Source organism: Grampus griseus (assembly GCF_964374135.1).
Source record: "Grampus griseus genome assembly, chromosome: 2".
Taxonomy (NCBI): domain Eukaryota; kingdom Metazoa; phylum Chordata; class Mammalia; order Artiodactyla; family Delphinidae; genus Grampus; species Grampus griseus.
In genome coordinates, this window is record NC_139018.1 from 2,865,610 (window position 1) to 2,884,991 (window position 19,382).

The 19,382-nt window shown below is 41.7% G+C and overlaps 1 protein-coding gene across 1 annotated transcript in view; it reads right to left on the reverse strand.

The window, feature by feature from the left end:
• The window catches only part of RCOR1 (REST corepressor 1), a gene marked incomplete at its 5' end in the record, with an annotated part of 119,018 nt that extends 99,946 nt beyond the window's left edge, over positions 1–19,072 (reverse strand). The window contains 2 exons of the mRNA XM_082649564.1: positions 18,644–18,703; positions 18,787–19,072. Coding sequence (XP_082505690.1) covers positions 18,644–18,703; positions 18,787–19,072 — 346 coding nt within the window. The remainder of the gene's footprint in view (positions 1–18,643; positions 18,704–18,786) is intronic.
• Between the last annotated feature and the right edge of the window lie 310 nt (positions 19,073–19,382).

Sequence of the window (19,382 nt, forward strand, 5' to 3'; positions counted from 1 at the left end):
AACGCTACATCCCCTATTCAGGGGATGGCACCACCAATCACCAAGTCACTTAAGCCAAAATCCTAGGAGCTGTTGACGCCTCCCTGTACGCCACATTAAATCTATCATTACAGTCTGTCTACTGTAACCGCTTTAGAGCTTTCCAACACAACCTCATTTCCCTCCTACCCCCACGGCATCCCCTCACCAGAACTTGACTCCATGAGGGCTGGTATGTCTAGTCTGTTCACAGTGCCTACAAAGGTGTCTGGCACATAGTACATGCTCATTTACAAGTTTCTAAATAAATAAGTGGTCTTCTCTACCTTCCGTTAATTCATTCCCACAAGCTCTCCTCATCACACCCAATGGTCTTTCCAAACTGCAATCACATTCACAGCACTCTGTGGCTTAAAACTCTCCAGCCTTGCTCAATGAAGAGCAATGACTCTCCTAAGTGGGGCAGTGTAGCTTTAAAACACATGGTCAGTATGGCAGGTAGTATTTCACAAAAATATTACACTATTGCTTCCGTAACACAAACATTAATGTGTTATTTTTAAGAGACATAAGTCTTAAACGGTTATTAAAGCTCGTTTAATTTTGCACAGCAATGGGAATCACTGACAAATGGTTATTAAAAATCACTTAGGGCTTCCCTGGTGGTGCAGTGGTTGAGAGTCCGCCTGCTGATGCAGGGGATACGGGTTCGCGCCCCGGTCCGGGAAGATCCCACATTTCGCGGAGTGGCTGGGCCCGTGAGCCATGGCCGCTGAGTCTGTGCGTCCAGAGCCTGTGCTCCGCAACGGGAGAGGTCACAACAGTGAGAGGCCCGCATACAGCAAAAAAAAAAAAAAAAAAAAAATCACTTAATTTTGCAGAGCAAAGGGAACCATTGAAAAAACGAAACAAGAACCTACAGAATGGGAGAAAATATCTGCAAGTGATGTGACCAACAAGGGGTTAATATCCAAAATATACAAACATCTCATACAACTCAGTATCAAAGAAAACCAAACAACCCAAGCAAAAAATGGGCAGAAGACCTGAATAGACATTTTTCCAAAGAAGACATACAGATGGCCAACAGGCACACGAAAAGATGCTCAACGTCACTAATTATTAAAGAAATGCAAATCAAAACCACAGTGAGGTAAGGTAACTCCTCACTGTCAGAATGATCAACAAAAAGTCTACAAACAACAAATGCTGGAGAGGGTAGAGAGAAAAGGGAACCCTGGTGCACTGTTGGTGGGAATGTAAATTGGTGCAGCCACTATGGAAAACAGTATGGAGGGTCCTTAAAAAACTAAAAATAGAACCACCACATGATTCAGCAATTCCACTCCAGGGTATATCTCCAAAAGCACAGAAAACACTGATTCAAAAAGATACATGAAAATAAAAATATATATATGCATCCAGTGTTCCTAGAAGCACTATTAACAATAGTCAACACTTGGAAGCAACCCAACTGCCCATCAACAGACAATATGATTAAGAAGATGTCAAACTCTCTCTCTCTCTCACACACACACACACACAGGAATATTACTCAGCCATAAACTATGAAATACTGCCATTTGCGGCAACTTGATGGACCTAGATAATATTATGCTTAGTGAAATAAATCAGACAGAGAAAGACACACTATAATATCACTTACATATGGAATCGAAAAAACAATACAAATGAATGTATATGAAAAACAGAGGGCTTCCCTGGTGGCGCAGTGGTTGAGAGTCCGCCTGCCGATGCAGGGGACACGGGTTCATGCCCCGGTCTGGGAAGATCCCACATGCCGCGGAGAGGCTGAGCCTGTAAGCCATGGCCGCTGAGCCTGCGCGTCCGGAGCCTGTGCTCCGCAACGGGAGAGGCCACAACAGTGAGAGGCCCGCGTACCGCAAAAAAAAAAAAAACAGAGACAGACTCACAGATATAGAAAACAAACTCATGGTTACCAAAGGGGAGAGGGAAGGGGGGAGGGAAAAATTAGAGGTATGGAATTAACAGATACAAAATACTATATATAAAATAGATAAGCAACAAGGAGTTACTGAGAGCAAAAAGCATTATAACCATTATCTTGTAACAACTCACAATGTAGTATAACGTGCAAAAATACTGAATCACTATGCTGTACACCTGAAACTAACACAATATTGTAAATCAACTACACTTTAATTAAAATATAATAGGCGCCTTCCCTGGGGGTGCAGTGGTTAAGAATCCGCTTGCCAATGCACGGGACACGGGTTCAAGCCCTGGTCCAGGAAGATCCCACATGCCACGGAGCAACTAAACCCGTGTGCCACAACTATTGAGCCTGAGGTCTAGAGCCCACAAGCCACAACTACTGAAGCCCATGCGCCTAGGGCCCGTGCTCCGCAACAAGAGAAGCCACCGCAATGAGAAGCCCGCACACTGCAACGAAGAATAGCCCCTGCTCGCCACAACTAGAGAAAGCCTGCGTGCAGCAACGAAGACCCAACGCAGCCAGAAATTAAAAAATACAATAAGTAAAAAAAAAATCTTACAATTATTAAACCTGATTGCCAGACATACAGGACTCATTAATATTTCTATTGTTTTCTACATGTTCAAATTATTCATAAGCAAAAAAGCAAACTCATTAATGTTTAGGAAAACTATATAAGTGTAAAATCCTGTAACAGAGAGAAAAATCAGTGTTCTTAGACCACCATAAGTAAAAGGAGTCCATCGTTTTCTCACACGAGTTCCTAAAAGTATGTACAAAAATAAATAAATAAATAAATAAAATAGGGAGTCCCCTGGTGGCCTAGCGGTTAGGACTCCGCACTTTCACTGCTGTGGCCCAGATTCAAACCCTGGTCAGGGAACTGAGATCCCACAAGCCACACGACGTGGCCAAAAAATAAATAAAAACATTTAAACAACATTTAAAATAAATTCCAAATGGAGGATGACTGCTAGTTGAGTAGAGGGTTTCTTTGGGGGTGATGAAAACGAAATTAGACAGTGGTAACGGATGTACAACTCTGTGAATATACTAAAAACTGCCAAACTGTACACTTAAAAGAGAGTGAATTTTATGGTGCGTGAATTGTATCTTAGTAAAGCTATTATTTAAAAATAAAATAAGCTCCTTAGCTTGGCACACAAGGCCCTTGTGATCTGTCATATGCCTACCTCTATAGTCTCACCTTCCACCACTTTCCTGATTGCTTCCCCAAGCCTCAATTATATCAAACTTCCTCAAAAATGTCACATCCTCTCTACCCACAGGATCTAAACATATGGATCCCTCAGCCTGGAGAGCTTCCCTTCATATGCCCTTCAAGACCTACCTAAGGATCACCTCGGGAAAGCCCTCCCATCCAATTTCAACCACCTCACCTCATCCCACCATGCCCCCAGGCTGTCAGAGCACAGGCATACTTTATCACACAGCACTCACGTACACCAGACGAGACATTTTATGACTACTGGATATAGTAAGTATTCAATAAATAAGTCTAATATGCAACTTCATTTTCTGTAATGTGGAAAAGCAAATTTACTAAACTTTAGCCAAAAAAGTTTTTTGGCTAAAGCCAAAAAAGTTTTCAAAAAGTTTTTTTTGGCTAAAGCAAAGATGACAAAAATCTTACAATTATAGGGACTTCCCTGGTGGCCCACTGGTTAAGAATCCGCCTACCAATGCAGGGGACACAGGTTCGAGCCCTGGTCCAGGAAGATCCCACATGCTGTGGAGCAACTAAGCCCGTGCGCCACAACTACTGAGCCCACGTGCCACAACTACTGAAGCCTGCGCTCCGCAACAAGAGAAGCCACCGCAATGAGAAGCCCGTGCACCGCAACAAAGAGTAGCCCCCATTCGCTGCAGCTAGAGAAAGCCTGCACGTGGCAACGAAGACCCAACGCAGCCAGAAATTAAAAAATACAATAAGTAAAAAAAAAATCTTACAATTATTAAACCTGGTTGCCAGACATACAGGACTCATTAATATTTCTATTGTTTTCTACATGTTCAAATTATTCATAAGCAAAAAAGCAAACTCATTAATGTTTAGGAAAACTATATAAGTGTAAAATCCTGTAACAGAGAGAAAAATTAGTGTTCTTAGACCACCATAAGTAAAAGGAGTCCATCGTTTTCTCACACGAGTTCCTAAAAGTATGTACAAAAGTGCAATGTGTAAAAAGCAAGACAATAGATGTGTCAGAGGGGAATTACGTTCCTGAAAAGCTAAAACTAAAAAACACCTAATTACATCTCATCTTACTTTTTCCAGAGCATAATTCCAATTTCATACATGTTCTTAAATTGGTTTTTTCCTTCACAATTAAACACAGTCCACCAATGAATGTGTCTAATTGAGGCAAAAGTTGCATGCTTATAGAATGCCTAATGATTATTAGCTTTGTCTTAACTGCATTAAAGTCTGCAGAACTTAAACTTCAAATCACTGGTATCAACACTTTCACTTTGCTACTGCTACTTGTTCTTAATAAGATAGAAAGTGTGGTTTCAAAACTTTTTTACAGCAATACAACTCTTACTTTAAAAATGATCTAGAAACTTAAAATGCAAAACTAAATAAAAGCTCAGCTACTCCAGCTTCTACCCCGCTTTAGCAGGGTGAGGGGCCTGCATGCCCACCCCCAACCTCTCTGCTCCACTAACAATACTGTACAAAAATGGCAATGCCATGGAAACTGACCCATTGCCAAGCAAGCAGAACACCAGCAAGGACTCAAAATGATAGTTCATCAGTTATATAAAACCCTAATTCAGTTTAGGAGGATCAATATATGGCATATGAAAGCGCCAGATGTTCAAAATCTAAAAGGCATCGAGCTGAAAATGACTAGGAAACAATAAAAATTCTGTAAGAAGTGCTTCAAAAGGAACACACACACACAAATACTTACTACATCTCAGCAAGATGGAAGTCTAAGACAGTCCAAGAATGAGATATTTCCTAAATTATACTTTTCAAAGAGAAAAGTATACTTTTCTCTGAAAAAGTATACTTTTCTCTGAAAAAGTATTCGTTCTTATTAGAACGAATACTTTTTAAATAATATATTTTATAAAGAATAGTGAACTCAAAAAAAAAATCCTGCTTTGGAAAATTCTGGCTAGAATCATCAGATTTCAATGAGTAGGCAGACTAAGCACTCTATCATGAACACTGAAATGAACAGTGGCTATATGAAAACATAAAATTTGATATTCTGGTTTCTAAAAGCATTATTATTATTCTATTTACAGAATGCTTCCATGAACATAAAACCCAAACTTAAAAGTTTAAAAGCCACAACAAGCCAAAGCAATTTGCAGAAGAAACAACAAAGCTGAGGGTTATCATGTTCCCTGATTTCAAACTACATTACAAAGCTACAGTAATCAAAAGAGTATGGTACTGGCCCCAAAACAGGGACACAGATAAATGGAACAGAATAGAGAGCCCAGAAATAAGCCTACATTTATACAATCAATTAATCCACAACAAAGGAGACAAGAATATGCAATAGGGAAAAGACAGCCTCTTCAATAAATGGTGTTGGAAAAATCATGCAGCTACATGCAAAAGAATCAAACTGGACCACTTTCTCACACCACATACAAAAATAAACTCAAAAATGGATTAAAGACTTAAATGTAAGACCTGAAACCATACAACTCCTAGAGAAAAACACAGGCAGTACACTCTGGTTGCCAGAAGGGATGGGGTGGGGGGTGGGTGAAATAGGTGACAGGGATTAACAGGTACAAACCTCCAGTCATAGGGATGTAATATACAGCATAAGGAATATGGTCAATAATATTGTAATAACTTTGTATGGGGAAAGATGGTTACTAGACTTATCCTGGTGATCATTTCATAATGCGTGCAAATATCAAATCATTATGTAGTATACCTGAAACTAACATAACATTGTACATTAACTATATTTCAATTAAAAAAAAAAAAAAAGCCCTAACAGCTTCAAGAAGAAACGAAATAGATTAGGGGTAAATGACAATATGTAAATGTGTACTAATGTTTTCTTTAAAAAAGGAAATATAACCAATTCCTCTACTTTTCTTTTTTAAAAAATCTAGACTTCTGCTTCCAGCCAAGGTGGGGTGACATGAACCAGATTTACCCTGTCATTATGAACAACTAAAAACGAACATACAAAGCAACAGTCTTCAAGACACTGGACACCAAGCAACAGAGTACAACGATCCCTGAGAGATAGGAAACGAACGAAGTAAATCCTACAACTGTCCCGGTTTATTGCCTGGAGAGAGTTTCCAACTGGCAGCACAGGGAGAGAGAACCCAGTGAAAGTCAGGCAATCTCCCCAAGTTTAGGAGGCAAACTTAGGCCAAGGAAGCCAGGGCAGCTAGAGTTTGTAGGGCAGGATACCAGAAAAGAGAGAGCTGCACAGAAAGAGAACTCCAGAGATCTCCTCTTTGTGTATTCAGCATAGTACTGATCAGCACATGCCTCTGAAGAAAATACTTGAGGTATCGAATAAAGAACTACTCAAAAGAATAAAAAGAATAATCCATGAGGCTCACACAGGGCCAAGAAGAGTGCCTATTCCCAACAGCCAGAGTGGAAAACCTCAGAATTAAAGGACTATTGGGTAGAGTAAGTACTCAGAAGGGTTTTGGCTCAGTAGTGGGAAATAATTAGCCCTAGACTAAATGCTGCTCTGATCCCACCTAACAAAGCTTAAAAGCAAGATCTGAAATGAACAAACCATGTCTAAGGAACTTAACCATGTTCCAGAACAAAGCGCAAGAATATTTATAGGAATATAAAGATACCCAGCATCCAAAGTAAAATTCATAATATCTGGCATCCAAACAAAAATTACCAAACAAGCAAAGAAACAGGAAAAGACAACCCATAATGATGAAGAAAATCAATCAGTTGACACCAACTCAGAAATGAGATGGATGGGAGAATTAGTAGACCAGGGCATTAAAACAATTACAACTGTACTGCAAAGTGTTTGAGAAGTTTGAGGCAAGGCTGAGTATGCTCAGGAGACCTGAGATACATTTAAAAAGCCCAAATCACACCTGAAACTATCACAACACTGTTAGTCAATTATACTTCAATAAAAAAATGAAAAATTTTTTAAAAGACCCCAATCAAACTTCTAGATATGAAACCTGGAAGATGAAAAAAATACATGTATTAACAGCACATTAGATGCTACAAAAGAAAGACTGGCAAACTTAAAGATATAGCAATAGAAAGCATTCAAAATGAAAGAGAGGGGCTTCCCTGGCGGTGCAGTGGTTAAGAATCTGCCTGCCAGCGGGCAACATGGGTTTGAGCCCTGGCCTGGGAAGATCCCACATGCTGCGGAGTAACTAAGCCCACGCGCCACAACTACTGAAGCCCGCACACCTAGAGCCTGTGCTCCGCAACAAGAGAAGCCACCACAATGAGAAGCCTGCACACTGCAGTGAAGAGTAGCCCCAGCTCGCTGCAACTAGAGAAAAGCCCGTGCGCAGCAACAAAGACCCTACGCAACCAAAAATAAATAAAATAAACAAATTTATTTTACAAAAAGAAAGAAAAAGACTGAACAGAGCATCAGTAAGCAGTGGGACTTCAAACAGCCTAATATATGCACACCTGTGTAAGTGTAAATATGTATAGTTTATGTCAATTAAACCTCAATAAAGCTGTTTTAAAAACCTAACCTTTTCAGGGCTTCCCTGGTGGCAAAGTAGCTAAGAATCCACCTGCCAATGCAGGGGACACAGGTTCAAGCCCTGGTCCGGAAGGATCCCACATGCCGCAGAGCAACTAAGCCCATGCTCCACAACTGCTGAGCCTGCACTATAGAGCCCAAGAGCCACAACTACTGAGCCCTCGTGCCACAACTACTGAAGCCCACACGCCGCAACTACTGAGCCTACATGCCGCAACTACTGAAGCCTGCGTGCCTAGAGCCCTTGCTCCGCAACAAGAGAAGCCACCACAATGAGAAGCCCGCGTACCGCAATGAAGAGTAGCCCCTGCTCACCACGACTAAAGAAAGCCCGTGCAGCAAGAAGACCCAACACAGCCATAAATAAATAAATGAAAATAAAGATCCCTTTAAAAAAAAAAAAAAAGGCTGAGCCTTCATATTGTTGATTTTTTAAGTCCTACATTTATCTTCAATATAGCCTTATATCTTAATCATCTTTTTGGTTTAATTAGGTACTAAATAACCACCTCAAAAAACAAACCTCTCCAAGCTTTCAATTTCTACTTGCTTTCTCAAGAAGCCTGTTTTGAATACCTTAATAGCAATATTTTAACAAATACTCCACTAGAGGAATTCAGTACACAGCCATCATAATATTTATCGGCTGCTCCAATAGCACATTTCATCATGCACCTTGATTAAAGGGGCAAAACTACTGAACTAATTATAAAAAACAAAGCTTTCATCAGAACCTCTAGATCAGTGCTGTCCAACAGCACTTTCTGGGATAATGGAAATGTCCTACTCGGCGCCGTCCAATACAGCAGCCAATAGCTACATACTTGAAATGTAGCTAGTGTGACAGAACTGAATTTTTAATTTTATTTGATTTTAATAAATTTAAATTTAAATAATTATAGATCGGGGCTTCCCTGGTGGCGCAGTGGTTGCGAGTCCGCCTGCCGATGCAGGGGACGCGGGTTCGTGCCCCGGTCTGGGAAGATCCCACATGCCGCGAACGGCTGGGCCCGTGAGCCATGGCCGCTGAGCCTGCACGTCCGGAGCCTGTGCTTCGCAACGGGAGAAGCCACAACAGTGAGAGGCCCGCGTACCACAAAAAAAAAAAAAAAAATTATAGACCACTAGTGGCTATATTATTGGACAGCACAGCTCAAGACAATTTAAAAGAAAATCTAGATTGAAATTCTTAAGAAAGATTAGCATTTTCAAAATAATTTTTTAACATTTACAGCTTATATAATTTTTAAATTAATAAACATCATAAAATCATAAACACAGAAAAACTCCTATTTTTAAGGCTTGGCTCAAAGGACCACTTCACCTAAAACTTCTTCCTGGTTTCTTCAATGCCCCTCCTCCACCCCAGGGTCAGGTGACCCCGCCACACCATGCCTCACAGCACCCTCTGTGTGCTGTCATCAGTGATGGGGTGGGGGGGGGGAAGGGGAAGTAGACGCTTAAGGGAGATGAGGTTTTCTCTTGGGATGATGAAAACACTTTGGAACTAGATGGTGTGGGTGGTGGGTGCACACAATGTAAATGTACTAAATGCCACTGAATTCTTCACATTAAAATGGTTAATTTTATGTCATATGAATTCACCTTGATAAAAATAAATTTTTAAGAATGCATCTAAGATGTGTATCTCTAATTCATACAAATTCATTACTAAAAAGGCACAGAAAACAGGGAAAACCAGCTTTTAAATGCAACTTTAAAGCTCATTTTTTCCCTTGGGTTTCCATTTTTTAACTAAACTTGGTGCTTAATTATCAACTGTCCATTACAAAATGCCTATTCAAGGTAAGTCAGTCAGTGCACACAAATGTTATTAAATGCAGAACCACATTCAGCTACATCGAATGAGAAGAGAAACCTTTAGATATTTAAACCAAATTGGTGGCTCAAAAAACTAAGAAAGCAGAAGCACATGACACCACCAAGACTTTATGGAACCGAGTAAGACCAGACTAGCCAAGTACTTACCCTACTCTTCTTACCATCCTGATCGCCCTATATCCACACTAAGTCTGAAAGCAGAACTAGCCCAAGCCCAGAAGCTTCTATGTCAGTAAAGCAGGATCTGCAATCTTCCGTAAGAGTATGTATGTGTGTAAAACAGCACAGTTTAAGTGAACAGAATGTTTAACCAACGCCCAAAATTTTAATTAACCTTTTCAGGCATAAATAGGGCCATCAGGTAGTATTTCTTAGTCACTAGATGAAACTACTGAAAAGGATAACCATGGCCAAACTTGAGGAGCAGAGACTCACCCAAGTGCCCTCGGTAAATGTACAAGGCAAACCTTGGGGCTCTGGGCAGACAAAAACTAGTCCTTAGTTAACTTACACTATGATCAAATCAAACATGGCAAACTTCACAAACAGAATAAAGCTTACAATTTTCTTTAAGTATACTCTGGTCTTTGAAAAATAGAATACAATTCACTAATATATACTTTGGGGATTTTGGGGGAGGCGGGGCAGGGTTAGTTTGGTTTTTGTTTTTTTGATGGGGGAGGAAGGATGGGAATAATATGCAAGGGAGGAAAATTAGTTGTTGAACAACACAAACCAGATAGCTGTATGGGTGAAACCAAGGGTTTTTTTTAAAATGCTCTCTTAGATATTTTAATTTGTGTATCTTTTCACACTTTATTAAGACCTGGTTCTTAAATTCATTCCACAGCTCAAGTTCAGTGCGAATCTGCAGAAAAACATATGGGGGGGATAGATATTTAAAAGTTATACTCAACTGTTAAACTAAAGGGTAACCAAAATAACAGGGTCCATTGTAACCTTATGTCATCCAATCGCAAGAAATCGCTCCCCTCAAAAAAAACAATTGTATTTTACACTCTGAAAATGACTATTTTGACATACATGGAGTAAAGCAATTCATTCCAATTTGCCCCAGTCAACCAAGCCAGATACCTCCCATTTCATTTGTGTTTTCACTTCCAGAAAGAGGGGGAATGTAATTGGACAGGAAGCAGGCTCTGGCAACCCTAAACATAAAACTCCACAATACCTGGGACCACATGGAAATGACTAAGCAATTGATCCAATAAAGTATTGCTCCTAAGTGTTTTTTCTTAAAGAGGATTTCTGGCTGGCTCTCCCTGAAATACACTAGATAGAAATCTGACAGCAACTTACACTTAATGCGATCTTGGTGTTTTTCCTTTCTTAGTGACATATAAAATAATGGTGCTTCCGACAACAGCTGGCATCTTAGAATGGGTTACCTTGGGCAAGTTACTAGGTTGAACCATAACAATCAGCCTCTCCATGCCTCTGTTTCCTCAGATGGAAAATGGTGATAACAACTTTACCTGATATGACTGTTTTGATCGTTGTGTTAAATCATTAATAGGTATAAAGTGTTCAAACCAGTCTGGCACACAGCCAGCACTACACTAACCTGGCACTGACAAATCATTCCTTCAAGGGTCTTCTATTAGCTGCACCTCCCCATGCACACACTCACCCACTCGCTTATCATCAGTGACAAACCCATAAGACAGCTGAATTTGGTTTTAGTCCACAGCACGTTAACCTGTTATAGGAAACTAACTGACCATCGTGGAAACTAAAGCTGTAACTTTAACCTCTAACTGGTATGCTGTTATAACTAGATGCTGGACAGAAATTAAATCAGAGCTTTTCAAGTCATCTGGTACTGAAATTTAGGTCAATCGGTTAATAATTAGTACACCAAATGAACTGAATAACGCTGAAACATAACAAAGATGTGTCAATTCTCAGTGACATTCATCTTAAACCAGGAGTCCTAGTGACAATTATTATAGGAGCTATGTACCAAGTCCAGTCTCTGAGCAGAAACATATCCAACCAGGGATATATTTTTATTCCTTCCTGAAAAGAAACGCAATCAACCCCCATACTAGAGAGAAAACAAAAAACTCTACATATGTAACCCTAATAAAGGATCAGTATCCAAATATATAAAGAACTCCCACAAATCAGTAAGAAAAAGAACACCCTACAGAAAAAGAGCAAAAGGTATATTCACAGAAGGAAACCAAGCAGCCAAAAAAAACATATAATAAAAGCACACTTAACCTCACCAGTAATTTAGAAAAATGCCAACATAAACCACAAAAAGACAGTACTGCAAAAAGTTAATAAACCTAACACCTTAGTGAAAATTGGGTGAAGGAAAGGAATTTTCTGTGCCTGTTAGTGGCAATGTACTTGTTTGGAAAACACCAAAGCAAATGAATATGCACAAATAATTCCATTTACAAAAAGACTTTGACAATAACAAAACATATTGCTTTTCACACATAAGTACGTACTGAAGTACAAAAACACACATGGGCATTCTGCCGGCCTTGAGAGCGTGCCACTCAGATCTCTTCAAGAGAGAAAGAGCTGAGAGAAGTGTAATTAGCTGACAGCCCCAGCTGCCCAGCACCTTTGGGGTCCACTGCAGCATTCATACCAACGCCAGGCCAATGACTGAACACAGCCGGCATTCTAGGGCAGGCCCTTTCCTGCCTAATGCACTCTAACAATCTGTGCTCTGGCTGCACTGCAATCTTAGGCTCCCGGGTCCAATAATCAATCATCCTTCTTTCTGTTTTCCTTCACAGGTGTCACACCTGCACCCATTCTGAAGGCTTTGCCACCTAACCTTCTTCCTCTCCTCTCTATCTTCACAGGCATTTACCCCTGTGACACTCTTGCACGGCTAATTCTATCTTGGCATCTGCTTCATAGAGGATGCAAACTACCACAGGGATAACAAAAATCAACTTCCAATTAGTGAAGGCAGGAGTGGAAGAATTAGCCTCTACCTGCACCTGACGCAAATATGCCCTAATATCAACAGTGTTTAATCACAGTGGTGGGCATGTAACTGTAGATATTCTTTTTTATTTGAATGGGTTTTTAAAATAACTCTATCTTTACAATGCTATCCTACCTTATGATAATTTGCAAAGACATTCCAACATCTAACCACTATCTAATCACTTCAATTTTAGAAATTTAACTCTTACTCCTGGTTCTAAAATCATGCACCCTTATTACCGTTCCCAATTATTGTATGCAGTAACAATGCTCTAAAACATTAAGAGTTTTAAGTTTGGCTTCATTGGCCTCAAGTCTACCTGGAGATACGTTTAATGACTGAAAGACAAATACAAGTCACTTTGTCTCCGCAGGCCTTACTTTCCTCATCTAGAACACAGGAAGGCTGGACTGGGCGGACACTACAATTTTCTCTCTCATTACTCCAAGGAAGGGAAAATCCAGAAATTTCAAAGAATTATGTCTACTGTGCGATTTTTACTAAGATCATCATCTTTAAAGAATTTGACTAATTTGAAAAAAAACAGTTTTAGGGTTTACTGTCAACATTTCATTTAAATGACATTTTAATGTTATTTTAAAATGTCTCAAACATTTTAGCAAAACACCTTTTGTCACCTTAAACCATTCTATTTTTTAAATACTTTTTTTAAAAATCAACAACAGAAAACATAAAGCTCAACCAGAAGACAGATATATGTACTAGAAGAATTTCCATAACACAAAACAGAAGGAATTGTTAAATTACAATTATTACCCCTTATCATTTCTAGGGTCACAAATATTTTCCATAATTGCTATTTAAAGCTGTAGGAATTAACTCACTCCAAATCACTGAATCAGCATTCAATCCCCAATTCCTACCTTATTCAAACTTTTACTGTGCTGCTACAGAGACTCCCTCCACAAAAGGGATTTCCAGTTCTGTTTTAAATATAAAAACCAATACAAGCCTTATTTCTTACTTTTACATTATGCATGGAACCTCTAAAGAAAGGCTCAGAAGAAAGTGAGAGCTAAATTACAAATTAATTACAACAATCTATATAGCAGAGAGTAAAATATAAAAAGTAAAATAGACTAGGGGAGAATACAGTAACTTGGATAGACTCTAATGTTTCATCTCCAAAGACTAAGAAGTTAGTTGCAACTAAATTGCCCCACAGAACTTTATAACACCAAGGAAAATAGCTTTTTAAGAGTAAGCCTAAATTTCTTCAGTACCAAGGACTTTCAACACTGCTTTTAAAACAACTCTGCTCTGATCAGCCTCAACCAGCTAACCTTTGAATCACACTCATCACCCACAGAAGGGAACATTGTGGCAGAAGAACCTCACCTCGAAAACATTAACTCTCAAAGACAAGAACTTGAAAGTTTAGAGCAAAAACTCCCTAACTCAGAACACAGTTAATGTGTACTTCACTTTGGCCCAGAGATGGATTCAAGGTCTCTTTTGTACTATCCAGAAACTTGATCTGAAAAGGTTTACCTATCCTCTCTGGATCTCAGTGTACTTTTCTGCTATATAAAAGTATTGGACTAGTTCTCCCTCTTCCAGGAAAGAATAGTTACCTAAATTGCAGCAGGTAACTTAAAAGTAATCTTCTTCAACTATCACAGTGCATGATTCACATTCAAATCTACAGCTTCATTATAATTCAGTCTTACCTCTGCAGTAAAGCAGGCAACGCGGGGACCACTGCTTGGCAACTGAAGTCCCACGAACGATAATTAGAATAAGATAGCAGACAATGTTTACTTAACACTCACTGTGCCAAGCACTGCGCTGGACATTTTACATGTATTAGCTCAGTTAATTTCTTCTCTTGAGGAAGAAGTTCCACTACCTCTACTTCACAGATGAAAGCAAAAATAAAGTTGCAACTTTATTTTTGTTGCCCAGGGGCAACACACAGTTGTCAAGAGGCACTGCCAAGATCTGAACTTGGGTTTGACGATTCTCATAGCCCAAGCTCTCACAGTCTACTCTATACTGCTTCTGAAAGAAGCCGGAAATTAAAAAGATGACTATAACTGACACAATCACAGGCCACAAGTGAGGGAAAGATCCCTGATTCATAATGGAGGGAACTGAGGCTCCAGAGATAAAATGACCAGCTCGACCTTAAACCACCTTCTTAACCACAGAGACAGGGCATTCAGCCTCCCGACAACCAGTTTTAAGTGTCTCCTACTTCACTACATCATGAAGGTGATCACTCACAGGGTTTATCATTACCCTGACCTCTCATTTGGGTGAACACTACCTCAAAGTACATCTACATCACAAAGCATTCACTGTAACTTATGAATTTTGGGGTATCTTTAAAATTGATTTTTACAATGAAACTAAAGTATAGCAAATAATATGTTCAAAGAGGTACATAGAACCACCAGTAAGAAGAAATGAAAAGCAGGTCAAGACACCCTGTTCAGAAAAATTATTCCACGTTAAAGCATAACACATTTTATTAATACAAGTCAACTCTGAAGTGACAGTTGAGCCAATGACAACCACAAATTTTCTAATCTGATTAAATATACTGGATTCAATGTTCCAAATACAGGGTGCATGTTTAAAGGGCTATTACCTCAAAAATATTTACCATTAACATTTCCTCTTCTGTAAGAGTCTTAGTTTTACTATTAGTGAACTGTGATACTGAAAACCAGCACAGACAGAAGTTGACAGTAATAACACATGCTGGGACTTCCCTGGAGGCACAGTGGTTAAGAATCCGCCTGCCAATGCAGGGGACGCAGGTTCAAGCCCTGGTCCAGGAAGATCTCACATGCCACGGGGCAACTAAGCCTGTGTGCCACAACTACTGAGCCTGCATGCTGCAACTACTGAAGCCCGTGCGCTTAGATGTAGCCTGTGCTCCGCAACGAGAAGCCACCACAATGAGTAGCCCCACTCACAACTAAAGAAAGTCTGCATGCAGCAACGAAGACCCAACACAGCCAAAAATAAATAAATTTTTTAAAAAATAAAAAATAAAAATAAATAAAAGAAACCAAAGACGACTCAGCATACACTACGGCACTGAGTATGGAAAGACGGTCTGGACCCCACATGAGAACAAAGACTAAGGTAAAGATATGGAACTGCATTCTGGTCTTGTTTTTAAATCTAACTGATAAAACTTGTTCCATCATTATAAACACAGATGTTATTTTAACTACCAAGTTCTGATCCAGTGATCCAGTTTAGGTCTTCGTTAGATAATAAGAACTGAATCAGCATTTTAGGATGGCAGTGCTCTATCCACTTCACTCACTACTTGTGAGGGATGACAAATCTTCTTTGGGCTATACAGGGAGTATCAGGTGGATCTAGTTTCAACCATTCGCTTTTAAAGCTAAATAGGGTCAAGTTGAGATACTGTGGGTAAATAAAATCTGACCTTAAAAAAAATTAAAATCAACTTCTTCCACTCATACATCTTTACAGAGATAGTTTTTTAAAAAATCAGTTTCCTGATGAGTTTCACACTTACCGGTCTGTTCAAATTTGTAAAAATAAATAAATAAATAAACAAATATTCAAAACTCAGGCAGGGAAAAAAAAACTAACAATCACAATCTCAATTCCATATTATTCCTAACTTGTACTCATGGAAGGAAACTGTCTTAAGTCTAAAGACCTAAAAAAAATTTTTTGGCAAGAAACAAAATTGTTGTATCATTTCTATTCCAAAATGGAAGTCTCCCCGTTCCTTAGATTTTTTTTTAAATCAATTAATTAATTAATTATATTTTTGGCTGCGTTGGGTCTTCGTTGCAGTGCACCGGCTTCTCATTGCAGTGGCTTCTCTTGTTGCAGAGCACGGGCTCTAGGCGTGAGGGCTTCAGTAGTTGTGGCTCACAGGCTCTAGAGCACAGGCTCAGTAGTTGCGGTGCACGGGCTTAGCTGCTCCACAGCATGTGGGATCTTCCCGGACCAGGGCTTGAACCCATGTCCCCTGCATTGGCAGGCGGATTCTTAACCACTGCGCCACCAGGGAAGCCCCGTCCCTTAGGTTTTTTTTTTTTTTTTCTTAGATTTTAAGTTAAATGAGAACACACCTAAAAAAATAAATCAGTAGGAAACAGTAAAGTCCTACAATTTCCAGCCATACCTAGGAATTCATCCCACTGCTCAGATTGGCAAAACAGGGTTTCAAATTATTTCATACCAGTTGGATTCCTTTCCAGATTAAAACAAACACAAAATACGAAATGTTAATGCCAAGACCCAATCAACTGGCAGCAAGACCATGCAGCAAAACATTTACAGTGTTTTACTTTTTAGAATGGCTGGTCTCTAGCAAATTTATGCTTGCATCTATTCCATCGAAACTGCAAGGACAGCTCAAAATATGATCCTATTACATGTGCTGTTTCAAAGAGAACAACTCCAAAGAAATCAGGCTCATTCCTAACAATGCTGAGCTAGACATCAATATTTAGAAGAATGTCAGAATTCTAATTCTTGCTGTTGCCATCAAATATGCCCTTTTCTTTAGTCACATCCAACATATTTAAATAAAGCTTTCAAAACGAATATAAACAAAATATACCAAAAAACTGACCAACTTACTAAAACTAAAATATACAAGTTGATTTTTTTAAATATGTGGGGAAAACTTGGTGACAAGCTTTGCTTTATGTTCTGTGTATTAAAACAAAGATGGACTTGACCTACAAAATGAAGATAGGGTCAACTGTAACCAAAAAACAGTATGCTTCCCCTGGTGGCCAACCATGGAATGGAGAAGGCATGCACAGAAGAGAAAAAGCCTTGTCTCGGAGTTCCATCCTGTCACTCTTATAAATGAGAAGTGACTACCAAAAAAGGAAGACGCGGGGGAAGGGGAAACTATCAAAAAGACTAACATAAGTTAAAAGGAATACAAACCTGGGCGGTAGACTACATATACTTTAAGAGATTTAAATCATCAACAGACTAAAATGTAGAAGGCAAATACGGGAAAGGTCATTTATTTCCAGAATGCCCAAGAGCTCACTCAGGGATCCCTATGTATTTTCACTTCCAACACCCAGAGTTTCATACCTAAATAACAGCTTAAGAGCAATCGCCTTTTTCAAGGGCTAGATCCTTGCAATTTTCTGCAGTCTTGTTTCCAAGGAAAAGCATTTATGCATTTATCTTCTCAAACTCGTGGTATAACCTACATAGAGAACCTTCAGTTCTAAAGCCCTCCACTAAAGCCCTCCAACCAGGAGGACTGTTAACTCCAGTTCCACAAGGTTCTCTTTTGAGTTTTATTTCTGAAAGAAAACCCACGTCCTTTCAAACATCTTCCATGCCAACAATCTTTTAAAGATAATCTTATACGGAGACAGGCTAGAATCTCACTGACGAATTCCTTTGTCTGATTGGATTTTTCTGGTACTTTAAATCTGCTTCCACACAGAAGAGCAGCAAGAGTAGCAAATGTTCCAAGCTAGGGGGTAGGGATTTCTTGGAGGCGGACATCATTTGTTAGGCTAAAGCTTCTGAAGGTTCTAATCTTTCACAACCCGTTCCTTAAAGAAAAAAAAAAAAAAAAAAGCGGGGGCGGGGGGGGGAATACACACACATTTACAAATAGGTCCTAAAATCAAACTGCCACCAGCCAGTCTCTCTTCCCCGGGCAGGCGCCCTCTGGGAAGCACACTTCTTTTATTAACTGGTTTTGGGAGATCTCAAGACGGAAGGGGAGTCGGGGCCAGGCAGGAGTCCAGGGGCGGGCAGGACGAGGAAAGGGCATGCGGGGCAACCCTCCGCAGGGGAGAAACGGGTCCGAGGACGTCCCAAGCCCAGGCGCTCGCAGGACACTAACTCTCCGGCGCGGCCGCCCCTGCCCGGCCCCGGCGCGGCTCGTGCCGACCCGGGGACGCCGGAGCCCCCGGGCCAGGTGGCCAGGTGTGGCTGCGCGCCGCCGCCTCCAATCCGACCCGCCGCGGCGACCGGGGCCTCCCCAGGGGCAGGCACGCCAGCAGGACACCCTTGCGCGGGTGTCTCCCCGCGGACAGCAGGACCCACACAGGCAAAAAGAAAGTTGTCCGAGGCCGTCCGCCCCCTCGGGTCGCCGGTCGGCCGGGCTGGGGCGCTACTCACCGGGGTCGAAGTCGGGCACCACCGCCTGGTACTGGGGTCCGACCCGCATGCCGCCGCCACCTGCGGGGAAGCAGAGAGGAGGTCAGCGGGCGGGCGGGCGAGCGGGCGAGCGGGCGGGGGCGGCGCGGGCGGCTGCCACTTACCGTGTTCCTCGTCGCTGGACGAGCCCGAGCTGCCTTCCTCCCAGGAGTTGCTGCTGCTGTTGCCATTGGGCGCCGCCGCCGCCAAACTTTTATTCTGCCCATTATTGGGGGCGGCGGCGGCCGAGGCGGAGGCGCCGGTGGCCGAGGAGGCGGCGGCGGCCGAGGAGGCGGCGGCGGAGGCGGAGGCGGCCGAGGCGGCGGCGGCCGAGGCGGCCGCGTTGGCCGCGTTGTTCCTCCCTCTCCGCTTCCCTGAGACCTCGGGGCCCTTCTCCACCATGGCCGGCATCGGCGGGGGCCCGGACCGGGCGAAAGTGGCGGGGACCCGCGGCTCCTGAGGAGGGGGCGCCGGGCCGGGGGAGGGAGTGAGAGCGGGCGCGGAGGCGGGCGGGCGCGGCCGGAGCTCGCGGGCGCGAGTTGGGGCTGGGGCGGCCCTAGCGGGCGGAGAGCGGAGCCGCTTCAAGCCCCCAGCGCCGAGCCGAGCGCAACTTTCGCTCTCATCGCCGCCCGCACTTCACTGGCACTAACTACTCCAGGAGCAGCGAGCGGGAGGGGAGGGGGGCGGGGCCTGGGCGAGCGGGGGAAGCCGCGCGCAGCCC